This window comes from Somniosus microcephalus, chromosome 27 (assembly GCF_052327205.1).
Source record: "Somniosus microcephalus isolate GS21.2 chromosome 27, FLI_Smic_1.0, whole genome shotgun sequence".
Classification (NCBI taxonomy): Eukaryota; Metazoa; Chordata; class Chondrichthyes; order Squaliformes; family Somniosidae; genus Somniosus; species Somniosus microcephalus.
The window spans coordinates 41,348,048-41,370,293 of NC_141013.1; the positions used below are offsets into that span (position 1 = coordinate 41,348,048).

The 22,246-nt window shown below is 45.3% G+C and overlaps 1 protein-coding gene across 1 annotated transcript in view; it reads left to right on the top strand.

Annotated features, from left to right (window-relative positions):
- mesd (mesoderm development LRP chaperone) overlaps positions 1-21,879 on the top strand; it is a 55,953-nt gene extending 34,074 nt beyond the window's left edge. Inside the window, exon 3 of the mRNA XM_085968877.1 lies at positions 15,990-21,879. Within this exon, the coding sequence (XP_085825003.1) occupies positions 15,990-16,215 (226 nt within the window). The 3' untranslated portion in view covers positions 16,216-21,879. The remainder of the gene's footprint in view (positions 1-15,989) is intronic.
- The last annotated feature ends 367 nt before the right edge of the window (positions 21,880-22,246 follow it).

Sequence of the window (22,246 nt, forward strand, 5' to 3'; positions counted from 1 at the left end):
GATTTACAAAGGTTTAGCATTTCCCAAAGAATGCAACAAGATATGGCCAAGCTCACTTTTTCCACAGGCAGTACAGTTCACCCAGTCATTAACTGTGTCAGATTCATTTAATCTGAAGGGAAATTCTGCATAAAAATTCCGTTTCCCAAAGTGAATGATTTAACATTAATCCCTTTGGGTACCCTCACGCTATTAAATTTGTCATCTTCAGTGAAATGGCTGTTTATGCTTTTTTTAAAAAAAAAGTCTAATCACAAAGCCAGTTAGATAGTACAGCTCTGGATTCAGGTATGTCTTTACCGGTATCATGGTAAATCTTTCATCCTTCTCGGGTGTATAAAATCAGGGTGCGGAGAAGCAGGAGATTGTGCAAATGGTTAACTGATCCTCACTGGAGCAGTAAACAATGTTCCCTCTAAGGTGCGCGGAGGCAGTGTATCTCAGGTCAAGCACAGGCCGCTCACTGGCTTTTGTATTGTATAAATCGCGCATGTGCAAAATTTGAATGGGCTGCGCAGCAATTTAAAGGGACTGCGCACGCAAAAAAAAATTAGAGGGAACAATGGTAGTAAAGCAGTATTCTGTGCACTGTCGTGTGTCTGTCTTCAGACGCTGCATGTTGGTCAGGAGCAGAGAACAGTGCAGCAGACAATTCACTCGAGTGTTGGTTCTGATGTGTCATGCATTGATTGATTTAATATGTGGGAAAAGTATCCTGGTAACATATTTCTGCATAAAATCCCCATTGTTAAGTGATTAAGTGAAGTGATAAATGTTGTGGTGAGGCTGACTCTAGTCTGATTCAGCACTAATGGCTAATTTAGATGGTAATTCTGTATTCCCGTGGCCAGTGACTAGCACCCTAGACTCTGCACACTGCCAAACAAGGCATGTTATCTGGGCACTAAGGTGACTCAGCCACACTTTAAACTTAGAAGCTTTACTTTGTTATATTTAATAAAAGGCAAGACTTATGGGATAACAAAATAACTTGATTATACGAAGTTAACTCGTCCTCACTAATACTAAAGCTTGTTCTCGCCAGCTTCAGCTGCAGTGTACATGAAGGATTAGACAGTGACAAATGTGAATGTTTACTTGTCTGGCATTCAGAATCTATTTTACTCTTGGTCTCTTTTGGTGATATCAGCTGATCTTGTGTGGCATTGTTTCTGGGTGACCTGGGGTCAGACTATCCATAAACAATGCCACAAAATACATTTAGCTATTACGGTGAAGTGTTTAATCTGACCTGTCCCTATAAAGCCATAAAATGTACTCCCTGTGGGGCGCTGCTCTAAAATCCAGAGGTCATTTAGATAGTACAGGAAACTTTTTTTTATCCGGCACGGACGGGACCGACGTGGTGCCGGTTCATCAAAAATTCCGGATAACCGAACGCTATAGTAAAAGATAGGGAGAGCTGACAGCTCCGTATAAAGCAACAAACCCTGTTGCTTAGCAACAAGTGTAGAACAATGGCCACAAGTTTCAAGCGTCTGTAGCTTAGCAACAGCTGTACACACCCTTGCACAGCAACAGATGGAGGAAGGCAAGTATAATGGCCCAGTAATTCCGTTCCAAACGCGTGAGTATGGTCGGGGTACTCGCGCGTCTGGCCGGAGGAAATGCCGGTTTTCAGCATGCACAGCGCATGCGGGGAAAACCAGCATTTCCTGTCCTCTGAACAAAGGGGTTCAGAGGCAGAACGCGCGCGACTGCACAGGCAGCGCGTGCGCAGTAAAATTCCTTTTTCTTTCCAGAGTTGCGCGCGTGTAAAGGCCTCCGGTCTTTACACGTGGAAAAACAAGACGTAAGTATTTAGTTTTTCAGGTAAGTGGGCTTTTAGTACAATGTAGAAATTTTTTTTCCACAGGTTTGTTATTTTTAAAGAATTTACAGGATGGTAAGTTTAGTTTTAGACCCTATTTTTTAAAAATTTATTTTTTCCAAAAAATTGATTGTTTAAAACATTTTTAAAAACTTATTTATAGTTATATTATAATCAGTGGGATGTTTTTTAAAATTTTATTTAAAGTTAAATTAGTGTTTTGGCAGCCCATACTTTTCATGAGTTTGACAGCTCTTACTGTCAAACTCATGAATGAGCTTCCCCTCCCCTGATTGGCTGCACAGTGCTCACCTGATCCCAGCCGGCACATCGCACTAACTACGCCGCTGGATCAGGTAAGCACACCGTGCCGACAGCTGAACCGGGCCAGTGACAGGAAATGCGAGCAGGCCCGGGCTTCAGATGTCAGCGCGCAGGGTGAGTGCAGATCGGGGGCTTGCAGGCGCGGCAAGCCCCCGATCCTAATTTCGGGGCCAATATGAAGTAAAACCTACTGAATTTTGCCGGTTAACCGAGATTTCCGGTTATTTAGGTGCCGGTAAATCGAACGTTTCCTGTAATTGCTTTTAGTGAGGGGGATTCCTTTAAATTAGCAGCAGGTTGGGCCCTCTGATCAAGGTCTGGGAAAATGTGTAAGATCCCATGGCATTCGAAGAGTGCACCTCGACCAACATCACTAAAGCAGATTATCTGGTCAATATCACATTGCTGTTTGTGGGAGCTTGCTGTGTGCAAATTGGCTGCCGTGTTTCCTACATTACGACAGTGACTGCACTTCAAAAAAAAAAAAGTACTCAATTGGCTGTAAAGAAATTTGGGACATCCAGTGGTCGTGAAAGGCGCTATATAAATGCAAGTCTTTCTTTTCCTGGCGTCTGCCTCAACCAATAACACCAAAACACATTGTCCAGTCAGTTATCTGGATCTGAGGTGCTTATAAACTTCACACACAGGGTACTTGAAATCTTGAAAACACTCTCCTGCAAAAAGCTGATGAGGCTGGGGGTCAATTTGAAAATTTCAAAATTGCGATTGATAGATTTTTGTTCGGCAAGGTTATTATGGGTTATGGAACCAAGGCGGGTAAATGGCGTTAAGATACAGATCAGCCATGATCTAGTTGAATGGCGGAACAGGCTCGAGGGGCTGAATGGCCGTCTCCTGCTCCTATATCTTGCTTTGTGTGAATTGGCTGCTGTTTGTCTACGTAAGTGATTCCATTTCAGAAGTTGTAATGTCGACGTGCTGTACAAGTGTTAAGTTTGTTCCTCCTTTTAAACAAAGGTTCAAGTTATTCAATTCATTTTAAATTGGAATGTGCTTGTCTGTTTCAGACTGGAGGTTAAAAATACAAGTCCGAAGCATGCAATATTTTTAAGATTGTGTTGTATCTGTAATGGAGTGCAACACCTGGTGCTAGTGTATAGTTTTTAATACATTACTAGCAGATGTGTGATGTTTATGGTGTGTCAAATTAAGGGGATGCTCGAGTGTGGAAGCAGAGGATCTGTGCCAGAATTTTAGAGGACTTCTGCCCAGAGACAGCAAGTGTGATTTGATTGGTTCCTGGGAAAGTGTTTAGCGTACCTTACCTGCTGCAGCTGCAGGAATAAATCTTTTATGTGAGCATTGTTTTCAAGATGGATCTCTCTTTCTCGCCCTTTTTTCTGTTTTTTCCCTTCCTCTCACTCTTTTTTCTCTTGTAAACAGACAATAAATGATGCTGTGTAAAAGGAGATATTAGGATAGGGTGACCAAATAGGTAGGAGATAAGAAATAAGGGTAAAAAGTCACTGATGGGAGTGGTTTACAGGCCCCCCGAACAGTAGCCACACTGTAGGACAAAGAATAAATCAAGAAATAATAGAGGCTTGTAAGCAAGGTACAGCTGTAATCATGGGAGATTTTAATCTTCATATTGATTGGACAAAGCAAATTGGCAAAGGTAGACTTGAGGAAAAGTTCTTAGAGTGTATACGGGATGGTTTCTTGGAACAATACGTTGTGGAACCAACCAGGGAGCAGACTATTTTAGATCTGGTAATGTGTAACGAGGCTGGATTAATTAATGGTCTCGAAGTGAAGGATCCTCTTGGGAAGAGTGATCATAGCATGGTAGAATTTCAAATTCAGTTTGAGGGTGAGAAAGCTAGGTCTCAAAGTAGTGTCCTGAACTTAAAACAAAGGTAATTACAAAGGTATGAAGGCAGACTTGGTTAAAGTGGACTGGGAAAATATATTACAGGGCAAGACTGTAGAAAAGCAGTGGCAAACATTTAAGGAGATATTTCATAACTCTCAGCAAAGATATATTCCAGTGAAAAAGAAAGGCTCTAAGAGAAGGATGAACCATCCGTGGCTAACTAAGGAAGTAAAGGATGGTATCAAATTGAAAACAAAAGCATACAATGTTGCGAAGAATAGTGAAAGGCCAGAGGATTGGGAAATTTTTAAAAAGCAGCAAAGGACGACAAAAAAAATGATGAAGATCGCTTAAGAGTAAGCTAGCAAGAAATATAAAAACAGATAGTAAGAGCGTCTACAGGTATATAAAAAGGAAGAGAGTAGCTAAAGTAAATGTTGGTCCCCTAGAAGATGAGTCTGCGGAATTAATAATGGGAAACAGGGAAATGGCAGAGACTTTGAACAAATATTTTGTATCGGTCTTCACGGTAGAAGACACTAAAAGCATCCCAATAATGGATAATCAAGGGGCTATTGGGGTGGGGGGGGGAGCTTAAAACAATCACTATTGCTAGAGAGAAAGTACTAGGCAAACTAATGGGACTAAAGGTGGACAAGTCCCCTGGACCCGATGGCCTGTATGCTGGAGTCTTAAAAGAGGTGGCTGCAGAGATGGTGGATGCATTGGATGTAATCTACCAAAATTCCCTGGATTCTGGAGAGGACCCAACGGACTGGAAAACCGCAAATGAGGGAGACAGAAAGCTGGCAACTATCGACCAGTTAGCCTAACATCTGTCATTGGGAAAATGCTGGAGTCCATCATTAAGGAAGTGATAGGACATTTTGAAAATCATAATCTAGTCAAGCAGAGTCAGCATGGTTTTATGAAAGGGAAATCATGTTTGACAAATTTGCTGGAGTTCTTTGAGGATGTAACGAGCAGGGTGGATAAAGGGGAACCAGTAGATGTCGTGTATTTGGATTTCCAGAAGGCATTCGATAAGGTGCCACATAAAAGGTTACTGCACAAGATAAGAGCTCACGGGATTGGGGGTAATATATTAGCATGGATAGAGGATTGGCTAACTAACAGAAGGCAGAGTGTCGGGATAAATGGGTCATTTTGGGGTGCCGCAGGGATCAGTGCTGGGGCCTCAACTATTTACATTCTATATTAATGACTTGGATGAAGGGACCGAGTGTAATGTAGCCAAATTTGCCGCTGATACAAAGATAGGTGGGAAGGCAAATTGTGTGGAGGACACGAATCTCCAAAGGGATCTAGATAGGCTAAGTGAGTGGGCAGAAATCTGGCAGATGGAGTTCAATGTGGGAAAATGCGAGGTTATCCACTTTGGTAGGAAAAATAAAAAGGCAAATTATTATTTAAATGGAGAAAGATTACAAAATGCAGAGGGACCTGGGGGTCCTTGTACATGAATCACAAAACGGTTAGCATGCAGGTACAGCAAGTAATTAGGAAAGCAAATGGAATGTTGGCCTTTATTGTAAAGGGAATGGAGTATAAAAATAGGGAAGTCCTGTTATAACTGTACAGGGCGTTGGTGAGACCACACCGGGAGTACTGTGTATAGTTTTGGTCTCCTTAGAGTCATAGAGTTATACAGCACAGAGAGGCCCATCGCGTCTGTGCCGGCCATCAAGCCCTGTCTAATCTAATCCCATTTTCCAGCATTTGGTCTGTAGCCTTGTATGCTATGGCATTTTAAGTGCTCACCCAAATGCTTCTTGAATGTTGTGAGGGTTCCTGCCTCCACAACCCTTTCAGGCAGTGAGTTCCAGATTCCAACCACCCTCTGGGTGAAAAAGTTTTTCCTCAAATCCCCTCTAAACCTTATGCCCCCTTGTTATTGACCCCTCTACTAAGGGGAAAAGTTCCTTACTATCTACCCTATCTATGCCCCTCATAATTTTGTACACCTCAATCAGGTCCCCCCTCAGCCTTCTCTGCTCCAAGGAAAACAACCCCAGCCTGTCCAGTCTTTCTTCATAGCTGAAGCGCTCCAGCCCAGGTAACATCCTGGTAAATCTCCTCTGCACCCTCTCCAAAGCAATCACATCCTTCCTATAGTGTGGCGACCAGAACTGCACAGTACTCCAGCTGTGGCCTTACCAGCGTTTTGTACAGCTCCATCATAACCTCCCTGCTCTTCTATGCCGTGGCTAATGAAGGCAAGTATCCCATATGCCTTTTTAACCACCTTATCCACCTGTTCTGCTGCCTTCAGGGATCTATGTACATGCACACCAAGGTCCCTCTGATCCTCTGTCTTTCCTAGGGTCTTACCATTCATTGTGTATTCCCTTGCCTTGTTAGTCCATCCAAAATGCATCACCTCTCACTTTTCAGGGTTAAATTCCATTTGCCACTGCTCCGCCCATCTGACCAACCCATCTATATCGTCCTGTAGCCTGAGGCTTCCCTCCTCACTATTTACCACCCCACCAATTTTTGTGTCATCTGCGAACTTACTGATCATACCCTTTACATTCACATCCAAATCATTAATGTAGACCACAAACGGCAAGGGACCCAGCACCGATCCCTGCAGTACCCCACTGGACACAGGCTTCCAGTCACAAAAACAACCTTCCACCATCACCCTCTGCCTTCTGCCTCTAAGCCAGTTTTGGATCCAATGGGCTCTTACCTTCCTAACCAGTCTCCTATGCGGGACTTTATCAAAAGCCTTACTGAAATCCATGTAAACCACATCCACTGCACTACCCTCATCCACACACCTAGTCACCACCTCTCAAAATTCAATCAAATTGGTGAGACATGATCTTCCCTTGACAAAGCCATGCTGGCTATCCCTAATTAATCCTTGCCTCTCCAAGTGGAGACTAATTCTGATTCCAGAGATGAAGGGGTTGTCTTATGAAGAAAGGTTGAGCAGGTTGGGCCTATACTCATTGGAGTTTAGAAGAACGAGGGGATCTTATTGAAACATAAGATTCTGAAGGGGCTTGACAGGGTAGATGCAGAGAGGATGTTTCCCCTCGTGGGGGAATCTAGAACTAGGGGGCATAATTTCAGAATAAGGAGGCACCCATTTAAATCGGAAATGAGGAGGATTTCCTTCTGAGGGTCGTGAATCGTTGGAATTCTCTTCCCCAGAGAGCTGTGGAGGCTGGGTCATTGAATATATTTAAGGAGGAGATAGACAGATTTTTGAATGATAAGGGAGTCGCGGGTTATGGGGAGCGGGTGGGGAAGTGGAGTTGAGGCCAAGATCAGATCAGCCATGATCTTACTGAGCGGCGGAGCAGGCTCGAGGGGCCGAATGACCTACTCCTACGTCTTATGTTCTTATGAGAGGGGGGAACAAATGGAGGCACAAGCTTTGGAGAGACAGCTTGAGTAAAAATGCTAATTAGGAATTTCGACCCACAAGGCAATTCCACAACCAAGTTTAAATTATTCTCTTGTGAAATATAACTTTTTATGTGAGTTGCCGAGGCCTGGATGTTTGAAAGAGAAAAATGTCGAACAAAAAGGTTTTGAAATGTGATATCATTGGCTTTCTGCTTTTTAAAAAAAAAAAAATGTTTTTGTCGCTGTTCATGCGGCTCTGATTTGTCACTCGAGTTTAAATTTGTAAATTAGCTGCAAGAATCTTGCTTCTGAGAGTGTGACAACCAAAGTGTGACTGAACAGGATGCCGTCACATACATATCTCTATTTTTACTTGTGCACTAGTAAAATAAAAGACTCGCAATTTAATAACGCCTTTCGCGACCTATGGACGTCCCATTGGTGCAGCCAATAAAGTACTTTAGAATTGTGGTTACTGTGGGGAAACGTGGCAGCCAGTTTTGCGCACAGCACGGTCCCACAAACAGCACTGAGTTAATGACCAGATAATCTGGTGGAATGGGCGGACACATGGCAGATGAAATTCAACACAGCAAAGTGTAAGGTGATACATTTTGGTAGGAAGAATGAGAGATAATACAAGCTAAATGGTACCATTTTAATTGGGATGCAAGGAGAGAGAGACCTGGGGGTGTTTGTGCACAAATCTCTGAAGGTGGCAGGAGAGGTTAACAAAGCAGTTAATAAAGCACATGGGATCCTGGGCTTTATAAATAGAGACGTAGAATACAAAAGCCAGGAAGTTATGCTAAACCGATATAAAACGCTAGTTTGTGGCCAATTCTGGGCACCGCACTTTAGGAAGGACATGCAGGCTTTGGAGAGGGTGCAGAAGAGATTTAACAGAATGCTACCAGGGATGAGAGATTACAGTTACGTGGATAGACTGGAGAAGCTGGGGTTGTTCTCCTTGGAGCAGAGAAGGCTAAGAGGAGATCTGGCAGAGTTATTTAAAATCATGAAGGGTTTAGATCGAGTAAACAGAGAGAGATTGTTTCCAATGGTTGAAGGGTCGATAACCAGAGGGCACAGATTTAAGGTGATTGTCATAAGAACCAGAGGCGACGTGAGGAAAACAAATTTACACAAGGAGTGGTTAGGATTTGGAACGCGCTGCCTGATAGGGCGGTGGATACAGATTCAATAGCAGCCTTCAAAAGGAAGTTGGATAAATACTTGAAGGATAAAAAATTGCAGGGATATGGGGAAAGAGTGGGGGAGTGGGACTAACTGGATTGCTCTTCGAAAGAGCCGGCGTTCGAAAGAGCTCCCTCAGTGCTGACCCTCCGACCGTGCGGCGCCTCCTCAGTGCTGACCCCCCCGACCGTGCGGCGCCCCCTCAGTGCTGACCCCCCCGACCGTGCGGCGCCCCCTCAGGGCTGACCCTCCGACCGTGCGGCGCCCCCTCAGTGCTGACCCCCCCGACCGTGCGGCGCCCCCTCAGTGCTGACCCCCCCGACCGTGCGGCGCCCCCTCAGGGCTGACCCTCCGACCGTGCGGCGCCCCCTCAGTGCTGACCCCCCCGACCGTGCGGCGCCCCCTCAGGGCTGACCCCCCCGACCGTGCGGCGCCCCCTCAGGGCTGACCCCCCCGACCGTGCGGCGCCCCCTCAGTGCTGACCCCCCGACCGTGCGGCGCCCCCTCAGGGCTGACCCCCCGACCGTGCGGCGCCCCCTCAGGGCTGACCCCCCCGACCGTGCGGCGCCCCCTCAGGGCTGACCCCCCGACCGTGCGCCTAGATTTTGTGCTCTAAACTCTAGAGAGGGACTTGAATTCACTCAGTGCTACCCACTGAGCCACAGCTGGTACATCTCCAGGAGTTGGAAATCTGCTTTCTCTCTCTCTGTCACCACTGTTTTCGTGCTTCTCCTTTTTCCTGCCCCAGCCCTTTTCTGTCCTTTGGGCTCAGGAGCCAGCCACTGAGTGCTGAAGGTCATAGAAGGGTGCTAGGTGCAGGTTGGGTGAAGGATTCCAGCCAAGGCGACAGGTTTCGGGGATGCTGCAGAGGGCAGAGACTATGGAAGCCCTGTTGTATTTCAGTGGGTTCCTGCACCACACTAATGAACCGAGATCCTGCTGTGAGCAGGAATATCTTTAAGCACTTTACTCCCTTCGCTGCTTTCCTCTCCGCCCCGCCCCCGCAACCAGTATGTCCCCATCTTTGGTTGGGTAGGTGGGAAAGAGGTTGGGAAGTGGTGAGGGCCCCAGTAGTGTTGAGGTGATGTGGGGGGTGCGGGGTGGCATTATAAATAAGCTGTTGATGCTTTCTCTTTATAAAACTCACCTGAAAGCTCCGAGTGTAGAGGGCCTGAAGCTGGCTGCCACGATGCTGAGATGGCCATGGGTCTCAAAGATAATGCAACAGCGCCATCCACCGCAAAGACCCAGTAATGCAGGAGAACCAAGATCAAAAGAAAAATGTGACAATGACATGCCCGACTTAGCACAACACAAGTGTGATTGTGACGGGAATGGTTATGCAGTAGGATGTGTATGCAATTTAAAAATATAATCCGGTGAGCTATGGTTATGATGTTGGGGCGGAGGTGCAGTTACTGTCTGAGTTGAGCTGCCATTAATTCATTTGTGTTTCCTGAATTGGGCATTTGGTAATTTGAGGTCTACATTTGAGCCAATCAATTTTGCCCCCTGCGCACATGAAACTTTGCAGCATGATGCAATGGATTCTCACGAGACGCTAGAAGTTAAATTCTGTAGATAGTGATGGATCTATAATGGTGTTTAAGTACTGAATTCCAAGATCTATCAATAGTACCCTCTAATGTGTAACAATAGTTACTTTAAAAACAAAATGCATTAATTCAGAGTGACTGCTATCCACTGCTATCTCATTTGACAATTCTGCGCTCATCACAAACAATCCTGCAAGGATATCGGACTGCAAGATCAGAATCTCCAAGTAATGGCTCGTGTCTGAGCTGGAAGTGTGTATAACAACTTTTTTGTGAGCTGCACTGAACCGTGTTTTTTCCTTTTTATGTCTTGTATTCCAGAGCTCCCGCACATTCCTGCCTGTATTTTAACCCCTCCTGTTTTCTCCCTGACTTGTTAATGCTTCTAGCTTTTGGAGGTCTGGCTAAGGCCCTATATTACTCAACAGTGACTTATTCTGAACATTTCAAATCTGAAACTCCGTTGGTATCTATCTCCCCTCCACTGATTCATTTCTTTGAAGGGCGTGAGAGAAGAGCCATGTTCACAAGTCCGTCCTCTCATTGAAATGGCCGAAGTTGGGACATCATCCGAATGGCTCACTATTTTTGAACCTTTGCTCCAAGCGAGGTTTCCTTTTCAGACACCCAACTACAACAACTTGTATTTAGCGCCTTTAATGTAATAACACTCCTGTGAAGTGCCTTAGACGTTTTATTATCAAAAATGTTTTTGACACCGTGCAGAGATCTGAGGAATTATAGGGCTGGAGGAGATTAGAGATAAGGAGGGGCAAGGCCATGGAAGGATTTGAAAACAATGAGAATTTTAAAATTGAGGCGTTGCTTAATTGGGAGCTAGTGTAGGTCAGCGAGCACAGGGGGGATGGGTGAGCGGGACTTGGTGCGAGTTAGGACACGGGCGGCAGAGTTTTGGATGACCAAGTTTATGGAGGGTAGAACTATGGAGGCCAGCCAGAAGGTGACAGTGCGGGACCGGGAAGGGAAACCATTGCAGGTGATTCTATGGTTACATTTGGAAAGATCGGAATGGAACCAGGCGAGTGTGGTCCCATCCAGCTGGATGATGGTGGAGAGGTGTTGGAGCAGAACTTTGTGGTCAACGGCTGCAGACAGGTCCAGAAGGACGAGAAGAGATAGTTTATCTTTGTCACAGTCAATTAGGATGTCATTTGTGATCTTGGTAAGAGCAGTTTCGGTGCAGTAGCAGGGGCAGAAGCCTGATTGGAGGGATTCTGGGAGAGATGGGCACGGATTTGGAAGGCGACAGCACATTCAAGAACTTTGGCGAGGAAAGGGAGGTTGGAAATGGAGGGATAGTTTGCAAGGGCGGAAGGGTCAAGGATTGTTTTTTTGAGGGGTGATGGCAGATTTGAAGAAAAGGGGGACAATACCTGAGGAGAGAGAACCGTTAACATTATCTGCTAGGAGGAAAGTTGGGTGGTCAGCAATTTAGTAGGAATAGGGTCGAGAGAGCAGGTCGTCAGTTTTGTTGACATGAACTTTGAAAGGGCAAGAGGGAAGATAGGAGAGAAATATGCAAATTTAGGGTTAGGGCAGGGGGGAAAACTGAGGAAGGAAGTAAGATCCAGTGGGCTTGGGGAAATTGGCAATTGAAAGTAGAAGCAGTTGAACGGATGCTGTCAATCTTTTTAACAAAGAAGCCCACGAGCTCCTCACATTTATTGTTGGAGGGGCGGGAGGAGGAGGAGGCGGGGGAGGGGGCGGGGGGTGGAGGGGGGTTTGAGAAGCCGGTTAGTGGTGACGAGAAGCCTGGTGTTTTTGCCATCCTGGATGATCTTAGAATAGTGGGCGGTTTTAGTGATGGAGGGCAGGACCCGGTAGTGCTTTATATGATCTAGTCAAATCTGGTGATGGATGATTAGACCAGTTGTCCACCAAAGACGTTCAAGTCTGCATCCCTTGGACTTAGGGAGCAGAGATGAGGGGGAATGACTAGGGTGAGAGTGTAATGATTTTAGTGGGGACAAGGGCATCAAAAGTGGTGGGGAGGGTGCGATTTAGTAAGTCAGTAGCTGCAGAGATGTCATAAATTGTAGTCCAAAGGCTAGGTAGTTGGGAAATTAGAAAGTGTGGTGGTAAGAGACTTGAGGGAGAGTTTGTTCCGGGGCGGATAAGGAAAGAAGTGGGTTCATGAGGGGGAAGGGAATATGGGTAGAGTGTGATATAAGGAAATGGTCGGAGATTGTCTTGTCGGTGATTGTTCTGGAGGGGATAGCGAGGCCACATGAGATGGTAAGATCAAGGGTGTGGCCATGTTTTTGGGTGGGGGAGTTGACGTGAAGGGACAGATTTAGGGAGGAAAGGAGGGCAATGAACTCGCGAGCGAGCAAGAGCTTCGATTCTACCCTGATGGACAATGTTCCTGTTCAAGCTACAATAGCAAAATACTGCAGATGCTGGAAATCCGAAATAACAGCAGAAAATGCTGGAAAAACTCAGCAGGCCCGGCAACATCCGTGGAGAGAAATTAGAGTCAACGTTTTGGGTCAAAACCCTTTATCAAGACTAAAGAGGCACAGGAAATGAAATAGATTAAGAGGCCAGGCTGGGAGAGAACAAAAGAGAAGAGACATTAAGAGGTATTCAAAACGAGACGAGATGGTGATAGGACTAGTGGAGACAAAAGACGGCTCTAGATTAGGTGTGAAATGTGCTGGCAGAATGGGAGACAGCTGCCATGTGGGAGAGAGAGGAAAAAAAGGAAAGTGGCCGGGGGGGGAGGGGGGGAAAGGCCAAAACACAGGTGTGGATAAAATATATAAATAAAAATGTAATAGGGGCCGAGGTTATGATCTGAAATTGTTGAACTCGATATTGAGTCCAGAAGGCTGTAAAGTGCCTAATCGGAAGATGAGGTGCTGTTCCTCGAGTTTACGCTGAGCTTCCGTGGAACAATGCAAGAGGCCGAGGACGGTGAGGTCAGAGTGGGAGTGGAGCGGTGAATTAAAGTGACAGGCGACCGGAAGCTCGGTCACCCTTACGGACTGAACGGAGGTGTTCTGCAAAGCGGTCACCCAATCTGCGTTTGATCTCCCCAATGTATCGTGAGCAGCGAATACAGTATACTAGATTGCAAGAAGTACAAGTAAATCGCTGTTTCACCTGGAAGGGGTGTTTGGGGCCCTGGACAGTGGGAAGGGGGGAGGTATAAGGGCAGGTGTTACATCTCCTGCGCTTGCACGGGAAGGTGCCAGGGGAAGGGGTGCCGGGGGTGATAGAGGAGTGGACTAGGGTGTCTCTGAGGGAGTGGTCCCTACGGAATGCTGGGAGGGGAAGATGCGTTTGGTGGTGGGATCACTTTGGAGGTGGCGGAAATGGCGGAGGATGATCCGTTGAATGTGGCGGCTGGTGGGGTGAAAGGTGAGGACAAGTTGAACCCTATCGTGGTTCCGGGAGGGAGGGGCAGGGGTGAGGGCAGAAGTGCGGGAGATAGAACGGACACGGTCGAGAGCCGTGTCAACCACGGTAGAGGGGAATCCTCGGTTGAGGAAAAAGGAAGACATGTCTGAAGCACTGGTGTGGAAGGTGGCATCGTCGGAGCAGATGCGGCGAAGATGGAGAAACTGGGAGAATGGAATAGAGTCCTTACAGGAGGCGGGGTGGGAGGAAGTGTAGTCCAGGTAGCTGTGGGAGTCAGTGGGCTTGTAGTGAATGTTGGTCAATAACCTATCCCCAGAGATGGAGACGGAGAAGTCGAGGAAGGGAAGAGACAGAGATGGACCATGTGAGGGAAGGGTGGAAACTGGAGGCAAAGTGAATGAAATTGTCTAGTTCAGGGTGAGAGCAGGAAACGGCACCGATACAGTCATCAATGTATCGGAAAAAGAGGTGAGGGAGAGGACCCGAGTAGGACTGGAACAAAGAGTGTTCCACATATCCCACGAAAAGGCAGGCATAGCTGGGACCCATGCGGGTATCCATAGCAACACCTTTGATTTGGAGGAAATGAGTGGAGTCAAAGGAGAAGTTGTTCAATGTGAGAACAAGTTCAGCCAGGCGGAGGAGGGTCGTGGTGGATGGGGACTGGTCGGGCCTCTGTTCAAGGAAGAAGCGGAGCGCCCTCAGGCCATCCTGGTGGGGGATGGAGGTGTAGAGGGATTGTACGACCATGGTGAAAAGGAGGCGGTTGGGGCCAGGAAACTGGAAACTGTTAAAGTGGCGGAGGGCGTCTGAAGAATCGCGGATGTAGGTGGGAAGAGACTGGACAAGGGGAGAAAAGATAGAGTCGAGATAGGAAGAGATAAGTTCCGTGGGGCAAGAACAGGCTGAAACGATGGGTCTACCAGGGCAGTCCTGTTTGTGGATCTTGGGAAGGAGGTAGAAGCAGGCTGTGCGGGGTTGGGGAACTATGAGGTTGGTGGCCGCGGGGGGAAGATCTCCAGAGGAGATGAGGTCAGTGACATTCTTGGAAACGGTGGTTTGATGTTCTGTAGTGGGGTCATGGTCCAGGTGGAGGTAGGAGGTGGTGTCGGAGAGTTGGCGTTCAGCTTCCGCTAGGTAGAGGTCAGTTCGCCAAACAACAACAGCACCACCCTTGTCAGCAGGTTTAATGACAATGTCAGGGTTGGATCTAAGAGAATGGAGTGCTGCAAGTTCAGAGGGAGGTAGGTTGGAGTGAGTGAGGGGAGCAGAGAAATGGAGATGGCCGATTTCACAGCGGTAGTTAGCGATGAAAAGATCTAGAGCGGGTAAGAGGCCAGGGGAGGGTTCCAGGTAGAACAGGAATTCTGAAAGTGGGAGAAAGGGTCAGTCGTGTGGGGGGGGAAGACTCCTGGCCAGAGAAGTGGGCACGGAGACGAAGGCGGCGGAAAAAGCTCAACATCGTGCCGAGCTCAAAATTCATTGAGGTGGGGGCGTAAGGGGATGAAGCTCAGGCCTTTGCTGAGGACTGATCGTTCGGGGTCAGAGAGGGGAAGGTCAGAGGGGATAGTGAAAACGTGGCAGGGGGTGAGATTGGGAGAAGGGGGGGGTCAGAGGAAAGTGAAGGGGAAGAAGGTTCCGGAGGGGCGTTGGTGTCCAAGAGTTGATGAAGCTTGCGATCCTTGACGTCGGAAAGGAAGAAAAAAAAATTTTTGTTGAAGCGTCGGATCTGTTGAGGGATGAAATGGAACTGTGGACCCGGACAGCTTTGAGATAGAGTGCGTCGGTGCTGCTGAAGAGAGGTCGAGTGTTCATGTGGCGCCGCATGGCGTTGAGCGTGGGTCTCAAGATGCGGCGAGAGCAGTGGTTCGAGGAACGATGAATATCTTGGAGATATTTGTAATCCTGTTCAAGCTGCTGGCTTGAACCTCACTCGCTTGCCCTGCATGTCAGGAAATTGTGAATGCGCTACCCTCTTTCCCCTTTCATTCATTGATCAGTGGGTGTAAAAACCATGGGCTAGATTCTTGAGCTTTCTGGACCTGCACAGCAGGCAGGTGAGGCTCTCCACGGGCAGCAGGACGAAAGACAAGTGACTTCACTGCAAACATCTAGGAAAGCCAGGCTTGGTGGACCAGCTGCTCTTTTCCTGTCTGTTTTTGTGTTAGCCTTGGTGTAGCTAAGCCTGTAATCCTAGGTGAGAATGTAGACTTCACATGTCTGTGTCTCATGCTCCTGAAAACTGCTGCCAGGCTGAGCAGAAGGAATGGAAAGGCCTGGCTGTAAAAGTACAGCAGAAGCCAGTAACTTGGCCAGAGGGGGGGTGGTTTGGAGGGGTTTGGATCCATCTCCCCTCACCTCGGCTCTGTTCATTGGTTATTCATTTTGATTGGGTTATCTGAACACGGCCAGTTGGGTACTTTCTGCTCTTAAATTCGAGGATAATCCAACTTTTTTTTGTTTCCTTCCCTAGATTTGTTGTTGGTTCTGATCGTGCCATATTCATGCTGCGTGATGGAAGCTACGCTTGGGAGATTAAAGACTTCCTGATCAATCAGGACCGCTGTGCAGACGTTACTGTTGAAGGGCAGACATATCCTGGAAAAGGAGCAGAGAAAAAGAAAAACAAAATCAAGCCCGATAAGAAAGCTGCAGTGGCTTCGCAGAAAGACAACCGGGCAAACAAAAACGAACTATGACGCAGTTGAGTTAGGTAGTGAAACAAACGGATACTTGAAGTGAAATTTTGTTTTTGTATCGGATGGCTTGTCTTTTGATGTTCAGATGGCGCTATTACAGAATCTGTGATGCTGGATTATAGAGCTCATTGTAAGAGTTTCTGGAGGGAAAACAGCAATGTGAACTCCTCCTAACCTTCATTCCTAATGTGAAGGCTCTACATTTCTAGTGACTTTCAGCCTTTCAAAAAGGTGAAAGTAGAAGCCACTGAAGGTAGTCAGAAGACTTTATAAACCACATTTGTTGCCTGTACCTTGCACCTCAACACTGAATGGGAATTCTCTTCATTTTGTTCTATTTTACACTTCAATATAAATGCAAGTTCCTTTTTGTGATTTAAGTACTTGTTACACACAGACCATTCTTTTCTATTGGTGCCTTGTAGGAGCAGTGACTAACACAACATATGTTTTTATCTTCAAAGTGGAAATTATTGAAAATGCAGTTACTGTATTGTCCATTCAGCAGTGTTAAGTATTAAATTGATTGCAAGATGTTTCAGATAGTGCTCAGGCACTTTCTGCACTGCGTTCATGTATATGTTATTGTAATGGTCTTCACTTTTCATCAGCCTTCGTATTGACATGCAGCCGAATCGGCTCTCTCTGATCTGCACTGCAGCCACGATCCATGGGACATTGTCAGTCTTGCAGATGTATATTTTTCATGTGGGAGAAAAATTGCAATTCAGTTGTCAGTAACATCAGATTTTTTAAAGAAAATTGCTCAAATTTATACACCACTTTCCTGAGCTTTTAAACTATGTACTTAGTAAGCTACGGTTTTTATAGAATAAAGCAACCATGGGACCTCATGTATAATACAGAACAAGCTGACGTCATGCAGTTGCCTAGAACTTCAAATATGTTGTCTGACATCCTGCTCTTGCTGGAGCAACTACTATGATGCTTTTAAAATGGCTGGAAGTATTGCTGTACTGAAATTTACTGATAAAACCTCACTCGCTCAAACAAGGCAGTGTTTCTGCAGTTGTTTTATTCTGCTGTAACGACGCGATGCACCGCTGCAAGTTGTATCCTGAAATGTTTTCAGATTTCTGTGATGTAAGCACGTAATGCAGATGACAACTGATGCTGCAGTGTTCTATCTTCACAAGTGGGACAGTGTCCTGAGCTATCCAGCGACCAGAGGGCAAGAAATTAAAAGGTTTCAATCTGAACTCTTAACAAATTCCTCTTGCCAGTAAGTAGCTGCATCTGCTCCAGCACTTAACCCGTTTAAGTTGTAAACTGAAACCTGAGAGGGTGGAAACCTCTTTTAGTAGGGTAAATGTATGAATGTAATTTTTTTTTGCATCCTTCACTAAAGGTCCCACCTTGGTGCAGTTCTGTGGAAGGAGGTGAAGGGGTATAGAGAAAGTAGCATCATCTGGCACAACATTTTTTGATATTATGGCCCCTTTGTGTCCTATAGGCTTCAGTTTAGTATCACCAACCTCGGGAAAAGTTGTCACTTTCATTTTGTATGTTTTTATTTTTAAAAATTAAATGCCGCAAGTTGTTGTTGATGTATAGTGGATTTAAACACTACTGAAGGTAGAAAAGCATGCTATTGATTGTGGTTGCGATAGCGGAGGACTAAAAGACGAACGGCCTATTAAAATGCAGAAGCAGTGACCTTGGGCATGTAGCAACACTATATGGTTGCCCCCTGGGGATCCCAGGTATTTAAGTGGGCCAAAGTTCCACTTACACAAGGGGTTTACTCATTACAAGTTAGAATAATCTGACCGCTTTCTAGGCATGAAGCAAGATTAGCATCATTGTTGATTTTTACCCTTTTTTAAGAAAAAAAAGTTGGCACTGTGTATTGATATTCATTCACTAACTTGCATATTAAAATTAGTGCCATATGTGACTTGCTAAATATGACCATTAATTTGATGTGATGGACAAGACACAAGTAACTGGCAGTAAGCATGTATTAACTGCTGTTTAAAATTAATTGGATAATTTGGGCTGTTTTGAGGTTATAACCCTCGGGAAAGACCGAACAGGCTGCGGCTCTTTAGAAAACAGAAGGCTGAGAGGTGACCTGATTGAGATCTTTAAAGTTATGAAGGGGTTCAATAGGGTAGACGTAGAGAACATGTTTCCACTTGTGGGGGAGGTCCAAAACTAGGGGCTATAAATATAAGACGGTCACGAATAAGTCCAATAAGGAATTCAGGTGAAACTTATTTACTCGAGTGGTTAGAATGTGAACTTGCTACCACATAGAGTAATTGAGGTGAATATCACAGATGCATTTAAGGGGATGCTGGATCAGTACATGAGAGAGAAAGGAATAGGAGGTTATGCTGATAGGATTTATGAAGAGGGGTGGGAGGTGACTCGTGTGGAGCATAAACACTGCGATAGACCAGTTGGGCCGAATGGCCTGTTTCTGTGCTGTAATTCACAGACATCACAGAAACCCCACAGTGCAGATAGAGGCCATTTCGGCCCATCGAGCCTGCACCGACACATATCCCACCCGATCCCCGTAACCCCCTACACCAACACATATCCCACCCTATCCCCGTAACCCCACGTATTTAATCCCCCTAACACTAAGGGTCAATTTATCATAGCCAATCAACCTAACCCGCACATCTTTGGACTGTGGGAGGAAACCGGAGCACCCGGAGAAAACCCACGCAAACACGGGGAGAATGTGCAAACTCCACACAGACAGTCACCCGAGGCTGGATTCGAACCCGGGTCCCTGGCGCTGTGAGGCAACAGTGCTAACCACTATGCCACCGTGCTGTTTGTTTTCCTTTTGTAAATAGAAACAGAGTATTTGTATATTTTATTTCTATTGATTATAGCTGGGAAGATGTAGTAAAAATCCCCTGCAAGTATTGACACCTACCTGGAGACCTTACCATAATTTCTGAACATTTAGTTATTCAAAGGTAGTGCCGTTACAAAATGAATATATACAGAGCAACAGGAATGATTTACGGACGAAGGGTTTCGACCTGAAACGTTGACTCTCTTTCCCTCTCCACGGATGCTGCCTGGCCTGCTGAGTTTTTCCAGCGTTTTCTGTTATTAACAGGAATGATTTGCTTGTCAAACACTGACTGCTTAGCTGGGAACCCAGTTTAGAAGCCAGTGTTGGTGTGAGTGACATCAGTAGTAGGCAAAATGCTAGAATCTATTAGAGACGTGGTAACAGGGCCCTTAGAAAATCATGATATGATTAGGCAGTGTCAACCTGGTTTTATGGAAAGGAAATCGTGCTTGACAATACTGTTAGATGTTTAAGAGGGAACCAGTGGTTTATGTATTTGGATTTTCAAAAGCATTGAAAAGGTGCCACACAAAATGTTATTACACAAAATTAGGACTCCTGGGATTGGGTGTAATATATTAGCATGGATTGAGGATTGGTTAATGGACAGAAAATAGAGTAGAAATAAATGGGAATTTTTCAGGTTGGCAGGCTGTAACTAGCGGGGTGCCGCAAGGATCAGTGCTTGGGCCTCAGCTATTTACAATCTATATTAATGACTTTGGTGAAGGGACTGAGTGTAACGTATCCAAGTTTACTGATGATACAAAGTTAGGTGGGAAAGCAAGCTGTGAGGAGGACACAAAGAGGCTGCAGAGAGATGTAGACAGGTTGACTGGGCAAGAACATGGCAAATGGAATACATTATGGGGAAGTGTGAAGCTTTCTGCTGTAGTAGGAAAAACAAAAGAGCAGAATATTTTTTGAATGGTGGGAGACTGGGAAATGTTTGTATTCAGAGGGACCTGGGTGGTGGTGTACATGAATCACAGAAAGTTAACCACAAGCAATTAGGAAAGCAAATGGTATGTTTGCTTTTGTTACAAAGGGATTAGAGTATAAGAGTAAAGAAGTCTTACTACAATTATGCAGGGCATTGGTGAGGCAGCACCTGGAGTACTGTGTACAGTTCTGGTCTCCTTATCTAAGGAAAAACATACTTGCCTCGGAGTGCAAAGAAGGTTTGCTAGACTGGTTCCTGGGATGAGGGGATTGCCTTATGAGGAGAGACTGAGTAGACTAGGCCTATATTCCCTAGAGTTTAGATGAATGGGAGGTGATCTAATTAAAACATAAAATTCTTAAGGGGCTTGACAAGGTAAATGGTGCGGAATCTAGAACATGGGGTCACAGTCTCCAAATAAGGGGTCGGCCATTTAGGACTGAGATGAGAAAGTTCTTCACCCAGAGGGTTGTGAATCTTTGGAATTCTCTACCCCAGAGAGCTGTGGATGCTAAGTGGTTGAGTATATTCAAGACAGAGATCGATAGATTTGGGGGAATTAAGGGATATGGGGATATTGCGGGAAGCTGGAGTTGAGGTCGAAGATCAGCCATGATTGTGTTGAATGGTGGAGCAGGCTCGAAGAGCCAAATGGCCGACTCCAGCTCCTATTTCTCATGTTCTTATGTAAGTACCTCCCTTTCTGTATTCTGATCCAAGTTCATTACTTGTGCCTGCAGTCAAATAGGTTGTCCAGAAATCTAATATTGCGTCTGAGGAAGTTTTATCTGTAGCCCTACACCGCCCAAAAGAATAAACTTATTTGAATGCAATGCTAATTCCATTCTTGGGAATTTTGATCTTTATTGGTACATTTTTTTTATTGGAAATGAAAATCAAGTGATTTCTATAACTGGCATCACCCGGTTTTACACCTGGGCATTAATTTCAAAATCTCCCCCTTTCTACTTAATGAGGGTCGGTCACATTAAACCTTTCTTATTCAAAGCTTTCATTCACTAATCAAGTAACAAAAAATCAAAATTACTCAGTGCTGGTGGTGGCTGTCATTTTCTTCACAGCTACAAATAGCATTTATAAAATAATACACAATTTTGAAAAAAGGTTATAAGTTAATAAAATTAGTTATTTATTGTTAGAAATGCCTGCAAGAAGTAAGGCTCTGTCTGCTCTCGCAGGTGGATGTGAAAGATCCCATGGCACTATTGGAGCAGGGGAGATCGCCCCGTGTCCTGGCCAATATTTATCCCTCCGCCAACATCATTTAAACATTATCTGTTCATTTATCTTGTTTGTGGGACCTTGCTGTGTGAAAATTTGGCTTTGGTGTTTCCTACATTGTAACAGCGACTACACTTCAAAAGTACTTAATTGGCTGCAGAGCACTTTGAGACGTCCTGAGGTGGTGAAAGGTGCATTTCTTTCCTATGCTGATTGACTAATGGTGGTGTAAATCGGGTAGGCACAGAAGTGGGCAGGGATTTGGCATTACAAATCTGCCTCAGTGCCCTCTGCTACCAGCCCAATTAGCGGCACAAAATTGGGCGGTGCGCCATGGAAACTATGCTTGAATTATTTAGATGTATGTGCTTACATTACTATCCATTACTTGTGCACTGCCATCTGTTCCCATCTCTCACCCGGCTAAAACTGAAATGTGCCTTGCTGTAGTAGGAGTCAATGTGTAGTGAAAGAGAATTGTGTTTATTTTACATCCCGAAATGTTAGGGATTTCCATTATTAAGGGAGTTCAGTTATTTTTGTCTTTTGGTTGTAATAGATTTTTTCCTCCATACTTCAATTTTTTTCATGAGTCAGTGCAAATTTTGTTCATTAAACTTTATTCCTGTGTAATTCTCATACTAGATGACGGCATCTTTGCATTATGCATTACATTTAGAACCAAGGTAATTATTAGCAGATCGTTTGTAAAATGTCACTGGAAGGTTTAATAAATGTGCTGTGTGTTGATTGTTGGAATACCAAGATTTGTACAGCAAACATTTACCAGGTCCTATTGGGCAAATAATGCTTCACACTCTCATGGAGTGTACGTTAGGTACTAATGTGACTCATTCTAAAAAGATCAATTGATTTTACCTAACCAGTGGTGGTTGTGACTGTTAAAAACAGCTCAAGACAGTGTCTGAAATGTGCCATTGAAATATCCGTGTATGCTGCCTATACTGCAGACTCTTACTAAATGGTACTCACTGTATAAAAAC